Raw genomic sequence first — 26,805 nt, forward strand, 5'->3', positions numbered from 1 at the left:
ATTACTAAAAAGCAATATATTCCAGACAACCTTGGTAGCAGGAAACTTAATAGCTGACAACAATGAACAAGTAAAGTAATGCCGGTATAAAATTAGGTAGAATGCTGTTAATCAGTACAAAGATCAAAAACTATATTAAGTGACAGCTGGCTAATAAATTGATCATCTTAACCGACGCCTAATCCCAATAAGGCCTAGTTTCCCCTCTGGGTTGGAAGGTCAGATGGCAGCCGCTTTCGTAAAAACTAGTGCCCACCAATTAAGTAAGCAGATATTTTAGCTTAATAGTAAGCAGATATTTAAGAAAAAACTGCAAGCAAACCTTTTAGATTTGTATGATAATAGTAGTGAGTAGTAATAGTACCTATACCTACCGCTTTAGTTAAGTAGTATGTAGGTTATAAGTGGGTAGAATACAAAAGGATAGAGAGCGCTTTATCCGCCAATAAACTGTTCCTCAGTTTGGTGGAATATAATTATGTAAATACCATTTAAGTTTTTTGGGATAAATAAATAAATTAATAAACTTGGGATTAGTTGCCAAGCGGACTCCAGGCTCCCATGAGCCGTGGCAAAATGCTGGGACAACGCGAGGAAGATGATGAATCTTAACCGACGCGATAGTTGCAATGTTTTAAGTGTTACAGGTGCGATACCGGAATACCCTTCACTATCACGCATTACAGCCACCACATGTGGTGCCATTAGTGGACGCATCTGCATACAAGTTTATGTCTCAAGTAAAACATTGCTTCCACAGTTTATGTATCAGTACTTTGACTTAAACTAGGTGGTCTTAAGGGGCCCATCGACTATCAGTCCGCCGGACGATATCGGCCTGTCAGTTAGAACAAAAATTTGGCAGTTCCGAACAACTGACAGGCCGATATCGTCCGGCGGTCTGATAGTCAGTGGGCCCCTTTAGATTCAAACTCTAGCGCGTACTAATATATTGCTCATGGCTTGTTTTGAGGAAAAATTAGAATAGTTGTTTGAACGTTTTCTGGTGGTCGTGTGCGGAGGAAATGAAAAGGTTGTAAAGTTTCTAACTCGTACTGTATCAGCACGTATCCATAAATAAAAACATTTTTTTCATCGAGTTGCTTCACGAAATAGCAAATGACTAAACGGACACAAATTTCAAATATTTTAAGGGAATATACTGATAACTATACGTGCTGTTACTTCACTTTCATACAATACAGCTCATATATGTTGCATGCAATATTACGACATTTTTATGCGTTGACGTTTCGCCGTATACGACCGGCACCTCGTAAACCCGGGTTCCCAGGCAAATGTAATTCACTGCGTCTGATATTAAAACACGGTTATTCTGGAATCGTAAATACGAAGTGCTATTACTAGTAATTTATATCACAAGTAGCTGACACGGATGGAAAAATATTTAAAGCTGTTAAGATTTCGACGTAGCGCTTCTATATCGACCACAATCGACTGGCTATTACCAGATTTTGATTGGATACGAGTATTTAATACAACTTACGTGGCAAAGACCAAGTTCTAGGTAAAAGATGGACCTGGCGCTTAGAAATCGATTATTGTTTTTTTTATTCGTAAATCTCGTAACCATAGCAAGGATCCCTAAGTTCCTGTTCCTTTAGATTAAACTTTCACAAGAATGATGTCATCAAACAAATCCAATTAAAATTTTCGCAAACAACCTTAACGTATTCAAACTGTATGAATAGACGCTCTGCGTCACAAATATCGGCTTCAAGGACATTATTACAACGCTGTACCGAATATCGAAACTTTGAGCAAAGCTGCGGAAAACAAAAGACATACTTAACATTTTAATCACCATAAAATATCCGGAACCGTCAAATATCTTTCTGCGACATTTAATAAGTTTGGCGAGGAGGGTAAAGTAAAAGTTGCAGGTTTTTTCTTTCTAGAGACACTCGGGTATATCGCGGCGCAGATTTATAAGAACATATGTTAGTATGTTTGAAATGGTGCATAGAGCCTTTTTCAATTTAAAACAAGATGTGAACTCCAGTTACAGTGACCGGGTCAAAGGGCGCGGAATGTGGAAGTTCCAGCTCACCCCTCATCGCTTTTGGGATATGAGTTACGTTTACGATGACAGAGGATTTATTATTTTTACTTAGAAAGACAATTATTTTAAACTTTGGGAAGTAGGTCAGGACTCAGGTTACAAGCTGGGATTTGACACGTTTTTTTTTCGGATAATAATGTATATTTTCTAAATAACCAGTTTAAACACGTTAAAATAATCGTGGATAAGTGGTTTGGCATTATCATTATCAATATGTAATAAAATAAGTAATAATGTTATAAATAAGGTAACTGCAGGTATTAACGACCCCCTTAAGGCAATTTTAGAATCGACCACAGTTTTTAAGCATACATGATGCCCTCAAATATACTTTTCCATTTTTATATGCTAATATTATGTTTATAAAAGGTAATTACTAAGTTACCTGTACCTAAATAAAGGATTATGATGTAAAAAATATTTTTTTAAAGTTACTGAGTCGATTGTTGCTACTGTAACCCATAATAATGGCTGTGAGCTATTAACGATTTATAAGCAGCTATTACCGATCGTGATAAGAGAAGGTATGTGCCCAGCAGTGAGACGTATATACCTAAGCTGGTGTGGTGACAGTTTCCCTAGTGGATTAATTTGAAAATTTCTACCATTTTTATAGGGAGATTGAAATTTTATATTTCCAATATAAATGAAAATTTTCCAGAATTTTTCTAGGAACTTTCACGCTTTGCTTAGTTTGGAGCGATTGATCTGGGTCAGTTTGAGTGTATGTATTTATAATAATAGGTACCTGTCATGTCACAAAAGTAAGTATGAAATGAATTACCTATATATCTACGATCGGTAATAGCTTCTTATGGTTGCTATTACCGATTTCTATGAGTCGGTGATAAAATATGTAAGTACGAACATAAAATGCATTACCGACTCATAAAAAATATATTATTTTTATTTAATTGACCTTATACATATCCCAGTATAGACATATCCCAGATGAAATCTAATGACATAATATCTCTGAAACTTGTCACCGGCACCGACTCGCCTCGAAGTTGAGGTTAGAGAAAAATTAAAACTTTTGCAATATGGCGCCTCCCGCATTTCATATTAACAGCTCCTAGGTAATGTAGGTTACGGTGGAAATAATATGTTATTACCGAGAATGTAATATAGAAACTTTTATATGTTACTGTAGGAAATTAACTTTTTCATGGTTAAGACGAATGCTTTTACCACAATCGAAATAGGACGAAGGTCGAAATCTCAAGAAATGCTGAAATTTGATATGTATTGTATGTTAATAACTGATCCTGTTTTCATATCCAGACCATCTGACGTTTGATGATCTCAAGAAACTACCGCCTCCTTGGAAAATAGATTTAATCTTTAAGTCTATTTCAAAAAAATATCTATGCCATTAAAAATCTATAAGTAATTCAGTTTATAACTGAAACGAAAAGCTTTTTTGACACAAAAATCCAACAACACCGATATCCACGGCGCAACAATAAAAACGTTTCATTTGAGAGCTAGATACTGTTTTCGTATAGCGAAAATTTAACTAACACGAAAATAAACATTTTCACCTTAACTTCATCAGCGCCGCTAAACGTGTTATCGGAAATAGCGACCGTTGTTTTCCTATTCAATATCTATCGGATTTTACGAACAAAAGGTTAATAGTTTGGTTTAAAATTATTAAATTCAATTTTCGCTGTGTCAGGAGGTCGATTGTGTCTAAAATTTGATATGATTTTAGAAAGACACCTGATAACACAGCTGAAGGTCGTATCAAACCATTCCTAATTCTTAGAACGTTGGGATCCTTGTCTATTAATAAAGGAATTTGATCTGTTGGGAAATTCTTAGCACAAATTGAGTTGTGGTTTCAAATGTACGTGTAGTGTTGGTACCTAAGATTTATTTCGAGCTATTTTAGGTTGAAATTTATTTTCCTGACTTATCCCTTGCTTTATTTTAATATATTTCTCGGAAATAAAATAAAACGTCCGATTTGTTTATTGAGTTTCTAAAATAGCCGTTATGATTTGAGGTGAAAATAGTTTATTATATTGTGAAGATTATAGTTTTTTTTTATTAACTAATTTTTTTACACTGGTTTTAGTTTGGGATACCGTATATTCTGTCTTAACCACAAAAACAAATTTGCCTAGCATACATTTTGTTACCATAGTCGAGATAAATTTTTCTGCCAACATACTGTAATACAGTTTGGCGTAGGTTGCACCAATTTGAAAATATGTATTCCATGAATAAATGCTTATTTTATTTTTATTTATTTTTCATTTTAGATATTTTGATCTTGGAGGGTAACTTTGGTCATTGGTGTTAACCCCTTGCAGATTTGATGCATTAAAATTATCGTGTTGCTTTTAGCGGGATATGCACGTTTTTGTTTTTTATTAAGACCACTTTTACATGGGCCAAAGTTACCCTCTATTGAGTTGAATTACCCCGATCCTACAATATTCCGTATTCTATGATCCTCCATGGTCATAACAATGCTACATAAGAATATTAGCAGGAATTACTTCGTACTGCATTGCAGCATCCCGGCAGTACTTGTAATTACAAAAACGTTTTAGTGCCGTACTCTTATCGCGAGCCGGGGATGTTTGTGTCCCGTTTATTCTAATTAATAAATCGTAGAGTACACGCGTGTAATCCTTGTAGGTGCTAGCTTTATATAGAAGAGAATGATTGTATGGTAACCCGAACTTAATAAAATGCAATTTAGCCTCCTTGTTTATTTTATGCATTTGAGTTGTTAAGCTCTGGTTTCCTAGGGTAGCGGTTTGTTGGATTAAGGCGCATGCTGGCCTCGATGGCAATGAGAGGGCGGACATTGCAGCCAAGCATGCGGCCGCACTCCACAAGCAACCGGATTATATACACTTCCCACTATCGCATCATAAAGCCCAAATTAAGAAAATAATGCACACACACCATAATAAAACATATATAGAGAGCAAAACAGGTAAACACGTAAAAGACTGCTTACCCACCTTGGACGATATATACTTGTTACGCAAACACACAACTATCACATTTCAGCTAACACAAATTCTAACCCGTATACGGTACTGTCACTGGTATACCAAATTCTATCTAAAACGTTTTTACAAAATTGACAATGACGCTTGTCCCTGTGACGACGTCACACAGCAAACAATGGAACATCTTATTAAAGCTTACCCAAGGTTCCTTTACGCAAGAACGATCCACGACACCATATGCAGCAAGTACAACATAGACCCGTTTAATATAAATAAGCTTACGGAAAAATATGAAGCCCTCGACTGTTTTTTAAACTATAGTAAATACATAATAGATAATTTAAAATCATTCAACAAATAACTTGTTAGCCCCCAGATAGTAATAACTTATCTAGCGAGGACCGATTGACCCTCACCTATATAATTATTATGTATTTAATTAATTATGATTACTAAAAACGGCAGACAACGCAAAAAAGGCGGACTTAATCCCAATGGCACTCTCCTACAGGTACATTTTTAATTTTTACCTTGATGTTTCTTTGATGACCGTTGCAATACGTCTGAAATATCAAATGAGACACATTAAGATCCCGTTCAGTTGAAATACTTAAATGTGTAACTTTAGTGAAGGCTGCGCTAAATATTGTTTAATAGGTATAATATATTCGATATAGCCTTTGCATGTCATAACACAAAAATCAAAATGCAAAAGTAAATGAGCTCAATTGCAATTAAAATGACACATTAAACGTTTCAAACGTACTCGAAATAATCATTACAGTTTCAGCACCTTACGTTGTTCACATGTACAAAACAATTAATTGCAATTAACTCAGAGTTTCGAGTACAAATTACAAAGCGGGCTTAATTTGTTGTAATGAACGTCCCGAATCAGGAATTAACACAAAGGAATCGATTGGTCGTCGTATCGCAGCTGTGCATATATACCTAGTTAATGCGCGTGTAGTGTAACTAGCACGCATCGGGTTAAGGAGCCGCAAGCGGGTTGTGTAACAATCAAAATTTATCTCATGGATTAACGGCCCGATTCGAACTTTAAGATACGTCAAATATTACGTCTAGATATTACGTCGAGTCGCTTGCCTATCGGTGTTCTATCGGATACATTTCGGGGAGTGCGTACTGGAACTGCACGACCTGATCCCACCTTCCCCTTTCCATCATCGGACATCCAGGCGCGGGGAGCGAATGCACCCGTTCGTGGTCCACATTCCATTTGTTCGGACGAAACGTTTTGCCTCCTCCTTTTTGGTACGGACGGCTAAGGAATGGAATGCGCTCCCGCCATCTGTATTCCCTGATCAATATGACCTCAGTCTCTTTAAAACAAGAGTGAATAGGCTGTTGTTACTGAACCGGTGAGCTCCATCTTAGGCCCTGTCTTCACTTTCCATCAGGTGTGACTAGGGCCAATCGCCGATCAGTTTATAATAGGTAAATAAATAAAAATATGGATTAGATACATCAGTGTCAAAAGTGACGTTTCTTCAAACAAAAACGTCACTTTTGACACTTGACATATTACATATACCTACCATATAGACTAACATACATATAAATTTCAAAAACTAAACACTATTTTGGTGTCAGTACAGCCTGGCTCCGTTGAATCGTCTGCTCTTGTGTCGGATTCGGCAGTTTGGCCCGGAACCTCCGAAACACCACACCCTTCGGCCAAAAGTCGGCGAACCCGATGGTCCCCTGCAGCGGTCGCGGCACGCGCACCACAAAAGAGTTTAAGTGCACGTAGTGGCGCGATCGAAGCTGGAACACCCTTAGCGCGACTTGCACCATCCCATCTAACCCAGGGTTAACCGGTTAAACCGTTAACCTAGTGTCAAATTATACTGGTGGTAGCCATGGTAAGTCCAGGTTTAGCCGGTTAACCCCGGGTTATTGGGATGGCGCAAGTGGCCTTTAGCGTGTAACCGGTCTTCTGGTGTACATACCTACTCCACCACTTCAGCACTGATAATAATTTACTTGAAGAATTGTATTCACACCCAACCCGATTATGAAGTGGGAAGTGGGTACTTACCTAGTACCTATAGTAACTAGTAAAAATAAATGTTAGACGTTTGAGAAAATAAGCTTCTAGATAAGTTTTAGTTTGTTTGTTACATTAAATATTAGGAAAACACCGTTATATGTTATTTGAAATGTTAATAACCTCGATGTAGAGCCACTAAATAGCAGAGGCAGCGATATTTAAATATTCATGTGTAAATTATTTTCGCGGCAGAGTCTGCTCTTCGCGGTTATCTTACATGGGAAGTGAAACTAAAATTCATTCTGTAAAATGCTGTTTTTGCTTTGAATGTAATATAAACTTCGTCTAAGGTTGAGTTAGCCAAGTATAAGAAGGTGTCGGATTAAGTTTGATAAACAAAACCTTGTTTTTTTTCTACTAAGGGTTATTCTGTCACGCAACTATATTACGAAATATTTAAATAGGTACAAATACATAAAGGCTATAAATGGTAATCGTAACAAGAGACGCTTGAAATACAGATAAATATAGTTTATTATTCAAGTAGGCATATTACAAAGCGCTTATGAACGTCAAATAAAGCTACGCCGGCTCTAACCCTACACCTCTGCCTCGAGAAGATTAAATTCCCCCTCGATTGGAGGGGGGTATCCCAACACATCTTTTCAAAACATTACATCTTATAATTAACATGCATTATGAAGTAAATAAATAAAAAATACAATTTTAATTACTATAGAATTCATGCATTTACATATAGGTACTTTTCTTTATGTAAATTTGATTAAAAAATATATATGTACACCGAATCATACAAATACGTAGCTCTTTTAGAAAACATATCAAATTCTTAAGACTTATTTGTAAGTATATTCTGACATGTTAGCCAAAAAAGAAACAGAAATGGTACAATGAGAAGGCTATTTGTGCACACCATGTATGTTCCCATTTTTCTTCTTGACGGATTGACCGATTTAGTTTGTAAAGGATACGAAAATTGATTATTTAGCATTTTAGTTTTATAATCATTGTTCTATCTAGTTATGCTATCTAAACATAGCTGATAGTGTTTTTCGATATTTTCCGTACGGCTTTCGGAGGTATAATATAACTTTATCTACGTACATATCGTTAGTGCTCTAAAATGCGTTCAAAAAGTGCGATTTGTTTGTGAGTGCGATGGGGCGAGTGATAATGGAATGCAAGAGGATATTAGAAAGAGAGATGCCTCAGAGGACCATATCATAATAAATATCCGTGTCTTAGTTGTATGTTATGTGTTATTGACTATGTTCTAATTGCATTTCAATTTGTGCCGCTTTGGCAATAGCTGTAAGGTGCAATTTGTTATTTGAAATAATAAATAAATAAATAAATAAAACCCGTAGGAAATGACCAGCATTATTACAACCAATTTTACTATGAGAACTTTCTTATCTGTGATAGTAGGTAAAATCTGTACTTTAATGTTATTAATTTAAACATTAATACATATACATTAATATATAATACATTAATGTATTAAAAACACTACTCGCTGACGCTCGTTTCATAAAACCACTTGTCTTTTACAGCCTCTCATTATGTATCAGTTGCATAAACTACTATTAATGTAGTTTTAAGCTTTTCGTAATTAAAAAGATGTACTTACTTTTTCATCATTTTACTAGCACGCAGTTATACATACAGGTACACTATCACTCTGTCAACATCGTATCACAAATAAGTTACATATAATCAACAGTACTTATTAAAAAAAATGGGAGTCTTTAATTTTCATACTTTTTACATAAAAGTACTGTACAAAACATTACAACTTGTTAAACAGTTAAACACAGCTGAAATTTAACACTAAAATATAATAAAATAACATTGACTGATAATGGCAATGACATATTTTTCTTCATTTACATAAATAAAGTGGCCAGTGGCTCAAAAATATGTTAAAACATTTGAACTAGGAGGATATAACCAAACGGATAGCCATTAACATGCGTTCCCCTCTGTCGAAAATAGTCGGTCAATGGTCATACCATGGAGACTATATAAAGGAGCCAAATCTCTATGTATGAAAAGTGTCCATCAAAAAACAGTAATTAGGCGGCGCCACCATATACCGAAATACTACCAAAAACAACCTACGTAATTTGGTCGGGTTATTTGTTGCCTTATATGGTTCATGTTATACTCATGTCCCAGAGCCTAACTAGCGCCACCGGAGAGATTAGGAACTATTATTTAAAGCTGAAAGCGGTCACTTTTGCAACAATTCTGCCTTAAGAGATTGGCATCCTTTCTATACCATCCATAGGTCATACACAATGTATGGACTGACGTTTATCTGACATGGCTATTTTTACGTTACGTATACATGCCCTAGCACGGCACAGCCGAGCGGCTGTCATTCCAGATCTAGAGCAGAGCCCAACTGGGGAAGTAGTACCTCCACCTTACAGAAAACCGCAGCCAAATAATACTAGACCCTTTTTTTTGTTCACGGAGTGGGCGAATGCTTTTACGCACCGTCCCCCCGGCCGCGGGAAGGCCATTGATGGGGACTCGCCGCTCCTGTCCCCTCTTAACTGGCGAGAGGGGAGAGAGAAGCTGGCCCTACCCAGTAAACCCACTCCGGCGTTTCATCCTCTTTGCCGTTTGCGAGGGCGCCATGGGATCGAGTACACTCTACCATGGCACCCCCCGGCTGCCCCGGCTTGGCACCAGGACACCCACACAATGGAGGAAATAACACTAGACCCTACTCATAGTGTTGTCTTCCTGCCGGTGAGTAAGGTTGCCAGAGCTCAACGAGGGAACACTCCTCGTGTCAGGGTCGGCAACGCGCATGTAACTCCTCTGGAGTTGCAGGCGTACATAGGCTACGGAGACTGCTTAACATCAGGCGGGCCGTATGCTTGTTCGCCACCGACGTAGTATAAAAAAACTTTATACATATTCGAGACAGATTTTATTACGATCTTAATTCGCTTTGTGCAAGACCAAGACTGTGGCGCCGCCCTGGCTGGTATGGGACATATTAGTTATCTGACACACAGTGATTGTCAAGCTTTACAGGAAGACTTAACCCGATTGCATATATATTGTCAATTAAATCATTTGCACTTAAATATAAATAAGTGTAACATAATAACGTTCAGTAGAAAAAAACAATTTATTAACTACGACTACCTTATAAACAACGTGTCATTATGTAGAGTTTCTACCATTAAAGATTTAGGTATTTATTTGGATAGCAAATTATTATTCAGCGACCACACCGACAACTTAATAAATAGAGCCTTTAGGTTACTTGGGTTCATCTTGAGAACTTGTAAAGAATTCAAAGAAGCTATCACCTTGCTGACACTCTTCAACTCGCTAGTTAGACCAATTATGGAATATGGATCAACAGTATGGAACCCTAGCTATAAATGTTATATTCATAGTATTGAAAGAATTCAAAAGAAGCTCATCAAACATTTAAAATATAAAAACCTTGTGTCAACTCAACCGCTTAACCTGAATAAACTGGTGTCTCTTGAAAGCCGGCGCACATTAAAAGATCAAATATTTTTGTATAAAGTATTAAGAAATTTAATTGACTCCCCTTATTTGTTAAGTAGACTTAGCTTTAAAACTCCCCGCTTGAACACACGGCGTAGCGATAAATTATTTTGTATTCCCTTTACTAAAAAGAAATACAAATCAAACTCCTTTCTGATAAGAGCTTGCAGATTTAATAATGATATTTTCTCAAAAATTGATATATTTAATGACTCCTTGTCTAAATTTAAACGTCAAGTACTTTTGGTTTTAAATAAACAAACGAATTAAAGACACTGTAACTTTACACTTAATTGCAAATGTAATGTATAAAAATAGTTTTATCTTCATTAATTTAGCCCCTGTCCTAATTCGACCCTCGTTGTTAATCTTTAAGTTTAGTTATCCTGTATTTTGTTTTTCTTTAATGAGCTATTAAGTGGTGGCAACTGTCCTGGTTTATGAATTATGTATAAGACACTAGTTATAAGAAACATGTACCGTTTGTGCCCAAATAAACATTAAAACAAAAAACATTAAAACAGATGAAAGCTGTCAAATTTTCGAGTATGAAGATGTCGTCCCATCTCAATGCAAGTATGTATTACAGTTGCCACATGCATGCGCCCGTGAGGGACAGAACATATGCCATGCGACGAAATAAAACACGTTTTAAAATTCCTAACGGCATACCCAAAAACAACCTACGTAATTTAGTCGGGTTCAATATTGCCCACCAAGCTTTGGTGGGGAACAACAATACGTCTATATACTTTTACCTTCTTGACTTGACGTGGCACTTAGCACTTTTTTAGAAGTAGATAGAAATTTAAAGACTATGACAAGGACAAACTATAACAGCGCTTTCTCTGCTACTGCTAATGAAAGTTCCATGAGACCAATACATAGGTATAATAAAATACCGTTTGTTTTTAATATGGGCGCTCCACACTCGTGCGCAAATCGCGCCGCGAAGCCGCGAAAGCGAGTGTGGAGGGCCCTATAAGAGTAGCATATTCACTGTAATATTACACTACTAAGACGACGTAAGTCGTAAGTCGTTTTAATAAAAACGCCGTCAACTGTGTTCCACAATCCAATTCGCCAGACCTTTTCATTGTATACCAAATCAACGAAAATGGGTCGGGCAAACAAACAATATTTATATTGTCTCTCGTCCCATTATTACAATTTATTTTAATGCCAACCTCAAATTGACTTTTCAGTTCCTGCGGGCATACACATCTATGAAAATTACCGGAAAATTTTACGCATAAAATAAATAAGCAGTCATACACACCTTGCCAATTTGATTGTTGAATTATGCATGATGTCTTGCACGGGCTCACCTGGACGAAAAGGGTCGGAGGGAGAGAGGACTCTCCAAATCAACTCGGCGTATCGTTGCTTAGGGGAAGGGAATGAAATGGGCAACCGAGACACCGCCTCATTTAAGGGCCAAAAAAAAAAAAAAACAAGCTCCGCTTATTACGAATTGAATCTTATGAATTGAATAGACCGAACTAGACGCGACTGGAGAGCTCGTCTCGCTTAATTATGAATTGAAAATATCAGGGGTTTAAAGAAAAATTAAGCAATACTGAATAATATCTAATTGTAAGTGAAGTCTGTTTTTTATTCTGTAAACTAAAATGACATTTCATGTGTTGTACGTCTTATAAATAGTGATGTGCTACAACCGGTACTAATCTAAAATAACTTATATTTGTTGATGAAGACGAGAGAAAACGCACTGAATACATCCAAGAGCCTACCGCGTACCATGTTCGACGTGTTGTCTCTGTCGCACTTGTAAATTATTTATTTATTTAAGAAACAAACAGTCGTTTACAAACAAGTTTACAAATATTTCTTAAATTAAGACCTGGAGTTTCATTATTGTATATAAATTGCAGTCTATAAAACAACAAAAACATAATGTAGGTAGGTACTAGGTAGTAACAGTTTGAAGGTAGGTATAGGTAAAACTCACGAGAGCCGGCGGAAGATTTGTACTGAAACTGTAAATTATATCTAAAAGAAAAACCTCGCCGATTCTCGTGATTCGACCCATTCGTACGTAAGAGTGATAGGGAGGCAATATGTCGTAAGTCGTTCGCGGTAGGCCCTTCGATCACTATACGAGTAAAGTATCGAATACGTAAACCATGGAGACTATATAAAGGAGCCAAATCTTTATGTATGAAAAGTGTCCATTAAAAAACAGTAATTAGGCGGCGCCACCATACACCGAAATACTACCAAAAACAACCTACGTAATTTGGTCGGGTTATTTGTTGGTTCATGTTATACTCATGTCCCAGAGCCTAACTAGCGCCACCGGAGAGATTAGGAACTATTATTTAAAGCTGAAAGCGGTCACTTTTGCAACAATTCTGCCATAAGAGATTGGCATCCTTTCTATACCATCCATAACGTAAACCAAAAATACCAAAATGTCGTTGCGTCAGGTTGGCGATACGTCAATTTAATTTTTTTTAATGTTTGAGTAGATTAGTAGTGAGTAGGTTTTATTTGTTGTTTATTTCCTGTCATGTAGCGAAAATATTTCATTTATTGTTTATTTTGAATCTAATATTAATTTAATATATCGGTTATTCACAAACCGAAATCAAAGATCAGCACTAATTGTTTTAAGCTGGTCAAATTATTTGTGGTTGTCATTTTAGTCTACGGAATAAAATAACAGACATTAGTATGGCGTAGCGGAGTAAAGTCTTATTTGAATCCACCAAATACAACCTATGTCCATCCTATGTCAATATAAACGACTTGTGTCATCATAAACAACATTTTTTATAACGTCAAACTATCAATGTCATCGCGAAATGTCAGTTGCCTGCACAATTGTTTACATCGCATCGAAAGTCAAAATTTCAAATGGCTAGAGTGGCCGCATTCCTGCCTTCATCAGACGCGTACTACGCGATCTTACAAGAACGTACAGACAAGGCAGAAGCCCAGCGTCATAAGAGATTCATAGCCGTGCTGCTACTGCAGCGAATGGCCCGAGGCTACTTAATTAGGAAGCATGTTGCGTGGTTGTCCAAGAACGCTACGATTATCCAGTGCGCATTCAGGATCCACCAGGCCCGGAAGGCGTATAGGGCAGCCTTGCGTCGAGCTGTGCGGCAGAAACATGGGAGACACTACGACATAGCTACTACTAGGATACAGGTACTAACTCCTATTATATCCTCTTTGCTAGTAGATATTCAACTCGCATTGAGCCAGCGTACTCATCATTATCAATAACGGGATTATATTTAGCCAAGTTTACAGGCTGAAATACTTTTATTTATATACTAACAAACAAATCCTTAGAACTTTCTGTAGCTTCTGGAAATTCTTAAATTATCTTTAAGATACAAAACATTTTATTCGTAGAATTCATAAAACGATGAGTCAATTTAGTAACGTTACCTCGCTATAAAAATTAGGTGTGCTTTCAAGGTTTGCTTTTAAAAGAGGGGATGTCTATTTTCAATATTATTTGAATAGACTTATATTGAAGTCTAGTGAAACTAACCGTGAATCATTCAAAACTCTAACTATTTGAATAGTTTCTACAGCCCTATAAAATATCAATAATTTGATATCTGCTCGTTAGTTTTTTTATTTTTAATAATTTATCAACTACATATAAATTAAAGATGCATATTAAATACATATTAGGGTCATTCTCTGAGAATGTGTCTGCAGTTGCGTCTAATTGCCATGACTCTTTCCATACATTTTGTATGGGTAGCGGTAATTAGACCGCAGACATTTCTTTTAGAATAACCAATTACATTCCATTGATTAGTCTCGACATTCGCGACAGGCTTTATGGCGTGGTCACTATTCAAGACGCACCAAATTCTGCTACCGCCGCTACCGCCGCTGGCTGGCCACCGTGACTGAGAGAGGCGAGCGTCGCACTGCCGAGGCCTTGGAGTTTGGCCTCATCAGCAGAGCTGACAGTCTCAGGATCCTCGAGGAGGAAGCAAGGAAATGGCTTGCCTTTGTCGTATTCAAACTGCATCACCTCCTTAGAACTTTAAGTCGCGCAGGCGTCTATTCTGACCCAGCTACTACAGAACTAACGCAATTTGAAAAACTTTTAAAATCGATTCACTACAAGCACTATATGAAGAGATTGAAACGGAAATATGACGAATTTCTCAGAAAACATCGTCCCAATTTCTCTAATAAGAGGCTTTTCCCTATTATTGGAGATGGATCCGAGTACTGGTATTTGTCTTTACCCGAAATGTATGAATTAACCAGTCCAGTACCCAAGCCTCCCGATAACCGGCATTTGCAATTGCATCACGGGTCTATACATAAGGAACCGTTTTTGTGGAGGAAAGTGAGGCTTCCGACATCCTTTGCTGATAGAGGGCCCTTCATGCCTAAGTTGGTGCTAAGGTCCAAGATGCCAGTGGCACCAGCGCCGACTCCTGCAGAAGCAGGAGATGCTGAACCTCAAAAAGACCCAAGGTTCCACTTGTATGTTCAACATTATACTCCTCAACCGAAACTAATGGATTACGTAGATTTCCATATAAACATTCTAACGAATCGAAAAAATTCGATACAACACGTCAACGACGAATAATTTTGTTTAACTCTTTCAACGCGCAAAACTTACGCGGGCGTCACGCTGCAAAGACTGGATTTCCATACTTAATTATGAGCGCTTCTCTGTGATCCGATCATTCTCACCAGGACGCCGTGCCTTGTTTTGATAATTGCAATGAAAAATATGACTCAATAGTTTCTTATTATATGCACATATGATAAAAAAAAAAAAAAAAAAACAAACAATTCTGCCTAACTAAACTGTTTTTCTTTACCAACCCATTGGCAGTATAAAACTCATTAAAAGCTAAGGACTAAATCAAAATCAAAGACTAATTCGCTGGTGGCGTAGGCTTTACTTCTCTACTGGATACCGGCGGACGTCTGAGTAAACTTTTTTGCAAAATTTTGAAGTAAATAAAACAAGTTTTATTTAGAAACACTTGGGTATACGTGGCGCGGTATTATTCTCTTATTTTCTTATTCGGAAATCCGTAATCAGGCTGCTAAGTTTGGAAGGGTCGGCCGGATGTTGGGCCGCGAGCCTTTTGTTGTTACGCTTTTGTTGTTGTGAATTTTACACTTGTTATTTATTTCAGGAAACGCCTTGGCGTGAAAGAAATTACGTTTAACTCTTCAAGGAAAATGTGTTTTAATTATACATTTGCATTTTGTTTTTGTGGGTTTCGGAGTGTTGATTTTATATAAATGGATGGATTCTGGAGTGATAGGAGAGGCAAAAAAACAAAATAGAGGTTTTGAAAATTACTTATCGCGTTTAATATGGTTTTCTTGCATTCTAGCATTTACACGTATGATTTATTTAGACATGAAAATGGCCAATATTTTTCTCGTTAAAAGTTTACGAAACATGCTCATTTTACTTCTGATCTTATAAGACAAACGAGTATGAGTACATAATTGCACGACACAATTATTTTACCTATGTTCACAGCAATAATGTGAATAGTTTAACGTTAAAGATACTTCGTAAATTTGCGGTCTTGTTTATGTGTGTTGGAAGGGCAAGAATTCAGCCGCTCGTTCTAATGGATTCTACCTTGCATACTACTCTAATTATATGGCTCTTCAAACACATTTGTCTGACAATGCCGGTTTGACTTGGCAAATTTATTAGGGTCAGAATAATACAGGTTCGGGTTTCCGAACCTCGTCCTTATTGCGCACAGTTATTATTCTCTACGTTTCCCAAGTACCAGCGTGTCGTCGACTCTAATGAATCAGTATAATGTGATCTTGAGCTCTTTAATAACTGCAGGTGATCGGAGATCAATTTATACTGGTTGAGTAGATAGTATAAGCCTTAAGTAATGAAATGTACCAAACCGTCTTCGAAAGCTTAACACCGCGAGCGCCCATTTGTTACACGTATAATGGTTGACCCGCTTTACTTATGTTCCGTGAGCCCTCTGAAATTTTGTGCAATTTGTGCCTCACAAAGCCACTGTCAAATTATTCACACCACTGATAAAAGACCGTGCCGATGAGGCCTAAACTAATATTGCCACGTAAACTCATAATTAAATATTATTTGTCTCTTTTTGCTAACTTGACTGGAGCGTCACTGTAGCTGTCGGTCTTGCAGCGAGGGTGTTCGGCATATGAATAATGTATGGGGTAAATTTGCAAGTGTTTCAATTTACACCCGACACTCGCGCCGCTGATACGCACCCGAGAGGTTGTTGAAGTGTGAAAAAGAAAACAACGAGTGGGGCTGGAGCGTAGTAACCAGTTTGTAGCGCGGATTAGTTGTCATTATCCCTAGTAGGTATAACGTATAACTCAGCTTGTTTGAATAGGCGGAACTTTATGCCTCCTCGTATATAGTCGCATAAAAAGTTATCACTGCTTTTGGCTGAGTCGGAGCTAACTGAAAAGGAGCACTAGTTCAATTTGTTTTTTGCCGGTTGTCGGTACAATACATGAAAACGGTATTGGAAAGGTAATACGAAAGCCAATTGCGGTGTCGGCACCTCGGGGAGGGCAGCCTTCTTTTCAGCAGCCTTCTGTGTACCCAGCCTTCTCTTCATTGCGTTGCCTGGAAAAATTCTAGCAGCTAGTATTTTATTTTATTTTTGCTGAGTTTTCTCGATAAATCCGCGATAAAATTCAGTATGTAAAGGTTTTTATCGTCAGCGGGACTTAGTTGCATTAGAAGAGCAATTGGCTTTATTTCAGTAATGTTGTTTTTTTTATTGTAATATCATGTAATTATTCTTTAATACATTTCTCAGATTCGTTTAGTAATTAAGCAAATATTTAATATCACATTAGTTTATTTTTATCTAAATTATACGTACGTACATACAGTCGTACATAAATACGGGACTTACGGAACAGGTGCCATGTCCCATTGCTGACGATTGAGTGACGATAAAAGCAACTTTCTGTTTATTATTTTCTCTAACGGCAAAAGCACATGCATATGAAAAGGTATCTTATTGAAAAATTAAAATGAAAAATATTTATTTAGCAAAAAGTTATTACAATCAAAGTTGATAAACATTGGTAACTGCACTAGGCACGCCTGTAATAGTTCTATTGATCGGTTGAGTTTTTTTTTTCACGATTTGACAAAAAAACTCGCTAGTCACTTCTCGCTAATCGTGGACAATGAGGAGCATATTCTAATGAATATATACATTGCTATAGAAATCTCTACATATTCATTGTTTACTGGAATGCGATTTTAAATATGTGTCGGTAGTAAGCAAAATCAGCCAAGTGCCTTTATTCTCGATCTTTCAGCACATTTTTTCTACGTTGACTTGCTTATACTTATTTTCTTCAACCGAACGTATTAGGTAGCTACGAGTATTGGCCTCTACTAATAGGTGCCGAGGTGAATTTCTCCGTGGACCGCGAGTAATTCCCACAAGTTCAATCAATAGCGTTGAGAGTGGTTCCGTGATCTGTATAAAGATGCGGGGCTTGGCAGTAATTAGTGCGAGGGGGACCGTGGGGTAGCGAACGTGCAAATTGAAGATGATCATTTATACCTCTTTCTCACGCGTTTTATTTTATATTTACCTGTTACATTTTATAACTCCGTAAACGTGGACATCATATTGAATTGTGAGAAATCGCACACACACTGTCAGTCTCATTAGAATCCTGATCTCTTTGCTATTTTTTCCTGTGTTGTCAGTCATCATTCGTTTCACCATTGGCATTTCCTTTGCTACCATTAAGATATATACATGTTTTCGCTAGGTGCATAAAAAAGTTATAAAAACTTTGATTTTTCTTAAAACGGCAAATTTGACAAATGTTACTTTTTAATCAACTCTTAATATTCTAGGTACTCTAACGTTTCTCATTACTGAAGAATAAAATTTCGTTTGAATTACCTATTTCAAAATTCGTTATTTACACAGATTGAGACAAACCTTGTGATTTCAGAAAGGTTGAAAATTAAACCCTTTTTTTACAGTCTTTAAACTGTGTAAACATTGTATTTTGCAAAACTGAGTTACCTCTTTACAACAATTAATTAAATTAAAGACAACCAAAACTCGACAAAACTCAATTCTGTACAAAACCAATATAATTGCAAAACTTTATCTGTTCGGTACGTTTTATAAAGAAAATCGCATAATTTGAATATGAATAACGATAATTGCTACAGTTAAAACCGTCTGAAAAGTTAACATTTTACATAAACCATTTAACATTTTTATTATAACAAAATTTTATTTGCGTCAATTCTGATTGAAATGCAGACCACGATTACATGGGTGCATAATTTGTGCGTATTTCGTGGTCAACCAATATGCAGCTACTTGTGTTGATTGCATAGGGAGGTCTATTCAGATAGAAATTAGTATCTGAATAGACCCGATAATAAGCGAACATAAAGTATCATATTATCTACACGAGTTTAGCCAATAATACATATGTTCTAATAGGTACATATACCTACTAGCTTTTGCCCACGACTTCGTCTGCGTGGAATTAGTAATTTAGGTACCTAAATTATTAAACAAATCTGCTTTTTAATCCATCCTTTTTCACCCCCAAATTGGTCCACACTATACATATCCACCCCATTTTTTACACCCTTAAGGGATGATTTCGGGGATAAAAGTTATTTTGTATCATTTCCCACAGCTCAAACTATCCCCATACCAAGTTTCATCTAAATCGGTTCAGCGGTTATTGATTCCCCAAACAAATTTCCACCCCCTTTTCACCCCCTTGAGGGGTGAGTTCTGGGTTAAAAAGTATCCTATGTCCTTCCCCGGGACTCAAACTATCTGTATACCAAATTTCAACTAAATCGGTTCAGCGGTTTAAGCGTGAAGAGGTAACACAGACAGACAGACAGACAGACTTTCGCATTTATAATATTAGTATGGATTCTTAGGTTCGGAATGTAAAAAAAATCACAAAAGTATATAATGTCCATTGAGTGTGGTAGTAATTAGCTACACAATATATTTTTTTATTATTATTTCCAAGTTTATGCTTGCAAAGGTACATTAATAAGATAAGATAATAAAATTCCATTAAGTAATAGGTATGTTACTTTTACAGTTCGTTGGTTTCATACAGAATTGCGGTTGCTTTGAAACTTAGTTAAAACTGAGTTTACATAAATCCGTTTGATGTTTTATACCTATTTCCTATTGAAGAATTTAAATAATTCACTTTGATGTTCAATTATTTGCTGCTGTACGTAATTACAGGGTAAACTCATTTGGAAAACAGGATACCTCTCATTTGTCTATTGATTAAGTAAATAAATATTCTTTGTTCCACCACAAGAGAAAAAATGTGTAACAATTTACCAAATTTTGCTATAGCCATAATTCAACTACAATATTATTGTTTTTCTACTCGTCGAGTATAATCTGTGTATTACAACTTCATATACAACACTACAACCTTACTCTTTTCAACGTTGGATAGTCTATGGCACTTCCGACTCAAGCATAAGAATTTTATCGATACGGTTTAGTCAAGTATAAAAATTTTGAAAATAGAACTTCATACATTTCGATAAAATATTTCTTGCTTAAGGAGACTCGATTCAATGCAAATTAGCCTACTTAAACACGCTGCGTCGCATCTGCTTTTGTGATTGGTTGGTCAACAAAAACATTTTATTTTATGTTGGAGTAGAAACAATTGCTTCAAAAGTCAGAAACGCGCATGTGACACCCTTCATATAGCAACATCAAACCACGAAAACTGCTTAGCGTTGCTTGTTAGTCTCCATAGGATACGGTGGCCAAAATCGAGAAAAAAACTGTCTTAAAATTGAATTTAGCAAGGAGCAGGTACCAGGGCCTCATGAGTTACGAGGAGGTGTCGTTGACCAACCCGCCGGGGCGCGTACGAGTATGAAGGTATCGCGGGCTGCGGCAGCCCTATATGATTCTACTAATTGAAAGTATTATTTTTTTGTCTCGTAGAAAATCTCGTACCTTAACTTAAGCAACTCAGCAAGCTTCGTTGCTTAAACACGGTACTCGACTGAAAAGCTCTCTATTATATCACGATTGTATAAAATACTATTTCTAATCCTTTGGTTTCCTTATCTCTTAAGTACTTATTTATTTAATCGTATGGCAAGTTATTGTATGTGGAGAGCAGTGAACCAATTCGTATCTGTTTATTGCTGCGAGGCTCTCGTAAAAAAGTCAGTGCAGTAGCCAAAGTTAATTACTAATACTCTAATCTCTTACTAATATTATGTATTCATCACACTAGACTTATATTGTCCGGGATATAGACAAAAGGTAATCACGGTCCATATCCCGGTCAATATAAGTCTAGTGAAACTAACCGTGAATCATGCAAAACTCTTAATAAGTATGTACTTAATATAAAAATAACAACTTTAACATACTTATCTGTCGGTACATTAGTTTTAAGCCACAGCTATTGCTTTTATATACATTCTGTTACCACCTACGGGAGAGCGGTGTCTCTTGACACAAGTGTCATTGTACGCTTAAAAAGAGGCACCTGCCCAGTTATAACTACGTTTGTTTGTGCGAACTCAATAAACATTTTTTTTATTTTTTATTTTTTTTATTTATTCATTTATGCGAAAAAAATGTAAACCATTCAGTGCTTACATTTTTGGTGTCGCTTCCGTATGAGCGATGGGGCTTGGTAGAATATAAAATTTTCAGGTTTTAATATGTAAAAGATTACGAAGACACGTTCAACACACGCACTAACAATTATTTGCACCTAAAACAAAATGAAATTAAGCACTACTGGCATCAATTGCTTATACAATATTGCACAAAGGCAATCGTAACATAACAGCCCACTTCAAACCAAGGGTTTTCAATTAAGATAAAATTTAGTTCGTTTCAAATGTTTTATCGGTGGAGAGTTCCTGTTTTTAAAAAACGTTCGATAAAACATTTTGCGTCGTGTCGGATTCTATTCAGCTTCCGTTTATGTAAAAAAGCTAACGCTTCTGTGGCCCGCTCTCATGTTGTAGAGAATAGTGCTGTATTGTGTTTAGAAAAAATCGCCCGGAAATATTCCCATTTCAATAATAATAAATTAAAACACATAGCTACATGCCTCTTAAAATTCTCGAAAAACATTACATTTTTGGTTCAAGCTTTTATCGCTCACTGTACTTTTATTTCCACAGGCAACTAATACTCATCGAGACAATTCTAACCACCTAAACGCAATTAGTTTTCGTTGTTTTATCACAGAGTTCCCATAGCCATCTCCTGTCTCCATCGTCAGATCAGCGCCATGTCATCATAATATTGCTTTATCGTCCGATTTACATATATTATGAAAAAAAAAAGAAAATGAAAAATGAAAAATTGTTTATTAAGTTTACGAATTACTTATACACGTAAGTGTTGGTGCCTCTTTTTAAGTAAGAAAATACCTGTGTTAAGTGGCACCGCTCTTCCTTAAAATTGGTAATAAATGGTTTTAAAATATAAATATACATTTAAAGAAATAAAAATTAACACATCAGAGAATAACAAAAGTAATTACTTAGTTTAATTTAACCTAATGAGAAGATGGACTTGCAAGTCCATATGAGTGTGCTTGTGTGTCTGTATTATATATGCTAAATTTCAGCTCAATTGGAAATCGGGAAGTGGGTCAAATTTAGCTTCTACGATTTGACCCACACTAACTAACAAACATACATACTAAAGGGGCAAGTTAAAGAAAGGCTTGTAAAAAGAATAGGAGGAAGAGCTTGTAAACTCAAGGAGTTCAGACAAAAAAACGAATTCTGTGCGTATTTATTAATTTATTTTAAACTTTATTGCACATAAAAAGTGTACAACAGGCGGACTTAATGCCATTATAGGCATTTTCTACCAGTCAACCATAGGGCTAAACAGAAAAGCGTCAAGGTGGGTGCACTGAGAAAAAAAACAAAAAAAAACGGTATAAGGGTTTACAAACAGAACCCCTTGTATAAATTTCATTCTATATGGTTGCCACACCAGATTACATTAAACGAGAGTTATGACAAATACATTTCTGTTGCTTGCGAAAATACATGTGTTTATGTTTTTTATGCAATAAAGATTGAATGAGGATTTAAAAAAAAACTTGAATAATAAAAACCGGACAAGTGCGAATCGGACTCACCCACCGAGGGTTCCGTACTTTTTAGTATTTGTTGTTATCGCGGCAACAGAAATACATCATATGTGAAAATTTTAATTATTATTACGGTTCATGAGATACAGGCTGGTGACAGACAGACGGACAGTGGAGTCTTAGCAATAGGGTCCCGTTTTTACCCTTTGGGTACGGAACCCTAAAAAGGTAATACAAGTGTAACCGTGTAATGTGTGTGTGTAATGTATTAATGTAATGTAATGTTATTCAACATTTGAAGGGTACACGGAAAGAACATGTCTAGTCACTTTTTTCGGAAAATAAGATTTTCATTTCAAAATGTAGAGCTCTTAATGAACTATTAGTTATATTTTTTGCTAATACTGTATAATATATGTAACACAATTTTTTTTTTTCACGTCACGGAATTACCATACATTTTGACATGGATCCAAATTTTAAAACCGCGATTACTCAAAATGTTACTAAAGTGACTAGACATGTTCTTTCCGTGTACCAATGTTGGCCGAACGTTAATTGCAATTAACCAGTCCAAATTGAACCGTAAACCGTAACGCACGGTTACAGTTTAATACACACAATTACAGTTTAGTTAAATTATTTATTTTATTTGTTTTGCGAAAGTTCTTTTGGTACATCACTACTGTACGCTGTACGGATAGCTATCAAATTTTCCGGTCACTTCGCTAGACATTCGTTCCGCGTTTTGATGAGAATATCAATGCTAGAAAAGTGTGGTTAAATTGTACATTTTGTCTATATCGGTTTACGCAGGAAAATTGTTGTTTACGTCAATATATTTTGATGAAATATATTTAAACATAAATATTGAAAATAGGTGGAACTGATATTATAAACGTCAATTTTCTTTCTTCCACGCTTTATTAGGTATACCAAAGTTATATTAATCACATTTAAAATCGGGTCTATCGCGAATTTTGCTGGGACATCAGTTAGCCGCGACCACGACCAGTAAAACCTGTGACGAAACGTTGGTAAATAAGGGTAACAAAATAAATTCGCGATAGACTCGATTTTAAATGTGATTAATATGCGTTCAAAACGCGGAAGTTTTAAATATTATATCAAAGTTAGCTCATATGGACTAGCGCTTCTGTCATTCTGGCCAAAGAAATTGCATTTAATTACGTACTATTTTTTCTTATTTGTCTCTGTTATCAAAGAACCCTCCACCAAAAAACTTACAACAAATCAGACAGTACCTACATGCAAAGTAGCATATTACACACCAAAGTCACAAAAGCCTCACTCAGATCTCAGATCGCGTCTAGTTAGCGCGCTTGGTAATTGTCTCGGCTGTTATTTCAATCGCATCCTTAGTAAGATAACCAGTATAACTAAGATCTTCAAGTATGCATAGTTGTTCAGGATTTTGAGGTCTACTATGTAAGGTTTGCAAAAGGATATTCCCGTCCGCATTTAAGTGTCGGGAATATTTGAGAAGGTATTCTTCTAACACTTACTGAAGGCGATTTAAACAGACTGACTAGGAGGCAATTTGAACTTATATTCCGATATGAAAATACAATACAAATACTCTTTTTGCTGACCGCCATAGTACTCCCCCCTTTTGCTCAAACCTATACTAAGTTATCGACACGCGCCGATAATATTTTGCTGACCGCCATAACTCTTAATGGCCCACATCAATAAAACAAAACAATGCAGAGGTAAACAACGGGCGGTATTATCGCTAAAAAGCGATCTCATCCAGAAAACCTTTGGGTATAAAAATACCTAATGGTCATTTAGTTTTCATTCACCCATGCGTCTCGCTCGCGCCAAACATTGTACGAATAGGTACGAGCGTAATGAATAGAATAGAATATAATAGAATAGAATAGAATGAGATTTTATTCGTAGGCACAAACAAACAAGATATTACATAATATAAAGAAAACATAAAATAAGATTAAAGTGCCACGAAATGGCCTCATCTCAGCATGTTGCTGGTGACTTCCAGTGCCGATCTTCCGAAGAGACCATCAGGTGAGAAGAATCACGGAAGGTAACAGACAAGAAGAAAAGATACATAAAATAACATACAATGAACAAATAGTTAAATAAGAAAAAGGTACACAGCAAGAAGATACAACATAACGCTTAAATTAAAAATTATTTATATAAAGTTGATATAAAGCAAGCATCGTACTTATAACATAACAGTATCGGTCCGGTCCAATAATGCACGTGCGAATGATAACAAAATGAAATCATTTTGATATCGGAATGTAAGTTTGAGCAGTTTCATTCGATAGCGTGACGTGACGTACGCGTTTGCATTAAGTGTCATTTTGTATGGGATTTTCAGTTTTTATATATTTATATTGGTTCGACTCGACGTTCGACTCGCAATTATAGCCGGCAAGTTGGAATATCACGTAGAGTACGTGTGAATACAACACCTTCTTGAAAGGCTGGTTGTTCAGAGGCGCTCGGAGAGGGGACTAAATGCATTTTTGTCGCTTTTTGATGACGGTTGCATTGTTGGCTATACTTCAGTTATTTATTGTTTATTTTAATTTCGAAAAACGTAATAAGTTTGATATTTATTTTAGGTAAGTGTAAATAAAAAAAACTATACTTAAGGCAGCTAATGGTAAAAATTTCGGTGTGTTTATTAATTGAGACCTTGTTTTTTTTCATTATTATTCACAACGACGGGACTTAATACGCGATTAAGTCCCGTCGTTGTGAACAATAATGAGTATAAATCGTGAAAGTTTAGATCAGTACCTTTTTTTGGTCCTATTAGTAAGAATACACTTAAATCAATCAATAAAACGTGAAGAGTATATATTTATGTTTATGTCCTTGACTGTAAAACATTCATTGAGTACATATTTTTGGTGTAAGCCATGTCAATCCTGTTACAATACGCTACGGATTTGTTTGTAGACCTCTACGAGGATTTGTAGCACGTCTACGTGAAGATGAAATATTGATTTTGTATGCTTGTACATTATTATAGACTTTATAGTAAGTTCAAATTATTTATTAAGATACTTACGCACACTAAAATATGATTATGACACTTACGACGAGGCTGATTTGCAATACATACCTATAGATATTTGATTCAATCGTGTTATTATTTTGTAATGTTGTTAGTAGAAGCATGGATCTAGGTTATTACTACTTATTATTAAATTACTATTCATTTAATGAGAACTGTCACAAATCGGCCTGGGTGCATCACACCATAACATACAAGTCATACAACCGTCTAATTATTTCCCACAAAATTCGATAAATCATCATCACACATAGGTTACAACCCTTAATTTATCGAGTTATGACGTCACGTCAAGATGGCTGACATCAAATTAATATCATGTCTCATCCGTCATCACCGCGTTATTAACGATCACTGTAATTATCCTAACGAAGATGAGAGCTAAGCTATTCCTACTGTTTGCAAAGCATTCGCTTTAGCAGAACCATAACAAAGAGACCTTTAGACTTACGCTTAGTAAAACCAAAATAATATCTTACTTTACGCTCAGTGACAGGGGGGTTTACGAGTGACAGTAACTTAAGGGGCCCACTGACTATCAGTCCGCCGGATGATATCGGCCTGTCAGTTGTTCGGAACTGTCAAAGTTTTATTCTAACTGACAGGCCGATATCGTCCGGTGGACTGATAGTCAGTGGGTCCCTTTAGTGTCTGTTGGTTTCGAAACAAAGTTTACTTGATTATAAAATAAGCGAACTATCATGTCTATTATACACATTACGTAAATTAAAAATATCGAATTGATTAAATTATATAAGTCCTCAACAATTTGGGAATTACCTTGAATTGATAACTGTATAATCAACGGGCTCTAAAACAGCAGCTAAGAATGTAAGAAGAATGTAACCTAGGCTCTCCGAGATAACCGTAAAATCAATTTAATGTTAGTATGTCTTAGGACACTTTAAGTTCGAACATAATACTTGACGATTAAACTAACATTTTTCTTATGATTATA

The 26,805-nt window shown here is 36.2% G+C and overlaps 2 protein-coding genes across 2 annotated transcripts in view; both read left to right on the forward strand.

Annotated features, from left to right (window-relative positions):
- The window catches only part of LOC134747854 (semaphorin-2A), a 422,795-nt gene that overhangs the window by 93,457 nt on the left and 302,533 nt on the right, over positions 1-26,805 (forward strand). The gene's annotated exons all lie outside the window — the stretch shown is intronic.
- Positions 13,453-15,270, forward strand: LOC134747695 (spermatogenesis-associated protein 17). Its single transcript, XM_063682302.1, has 2 exons — positions 13,453-13,810; positions 14,457-15,270. The coding sequence occupies exons 1-2, from the start codon at positions 13,514-13,516 to the stop codon at positions 15,231-15,233; spliced, it is 1,074 nt and encodes a 357-aa protein (XP_063538372.1). The 5' UTR covers positions 13,453-13,513; the 3' UTR covers positions 15,234-15,270.

Source organism: Cydia strobilella, chromosome 15, assembly GCF_947568885.1.
Source record: "Cydia strobilella chromosome 15, ilCydStro3.1, whole genome shotgun sequence".
NCBI lineage: Eukaryota > Metazoa > Arthropoda > Insecta > Lepidoptera > Tortricidae > Cydia > Cydia strobilella.

Coding starts and splice junctions, on each gene's coding strand:
- LOC134747695 (XM_063682302.1), top strand. CDS start 13,514: ATGGCTAGAGTGGCCGCATTCCTGCCTTCATCAGACGCGTACTACGCG. Junction 13,811..14,456: donor TAGCTACTACTAGGATACAG/GTACTAACTCCT, acceptor CATTCGCGACAG/GCTTTATGGCGTGGTCACTA.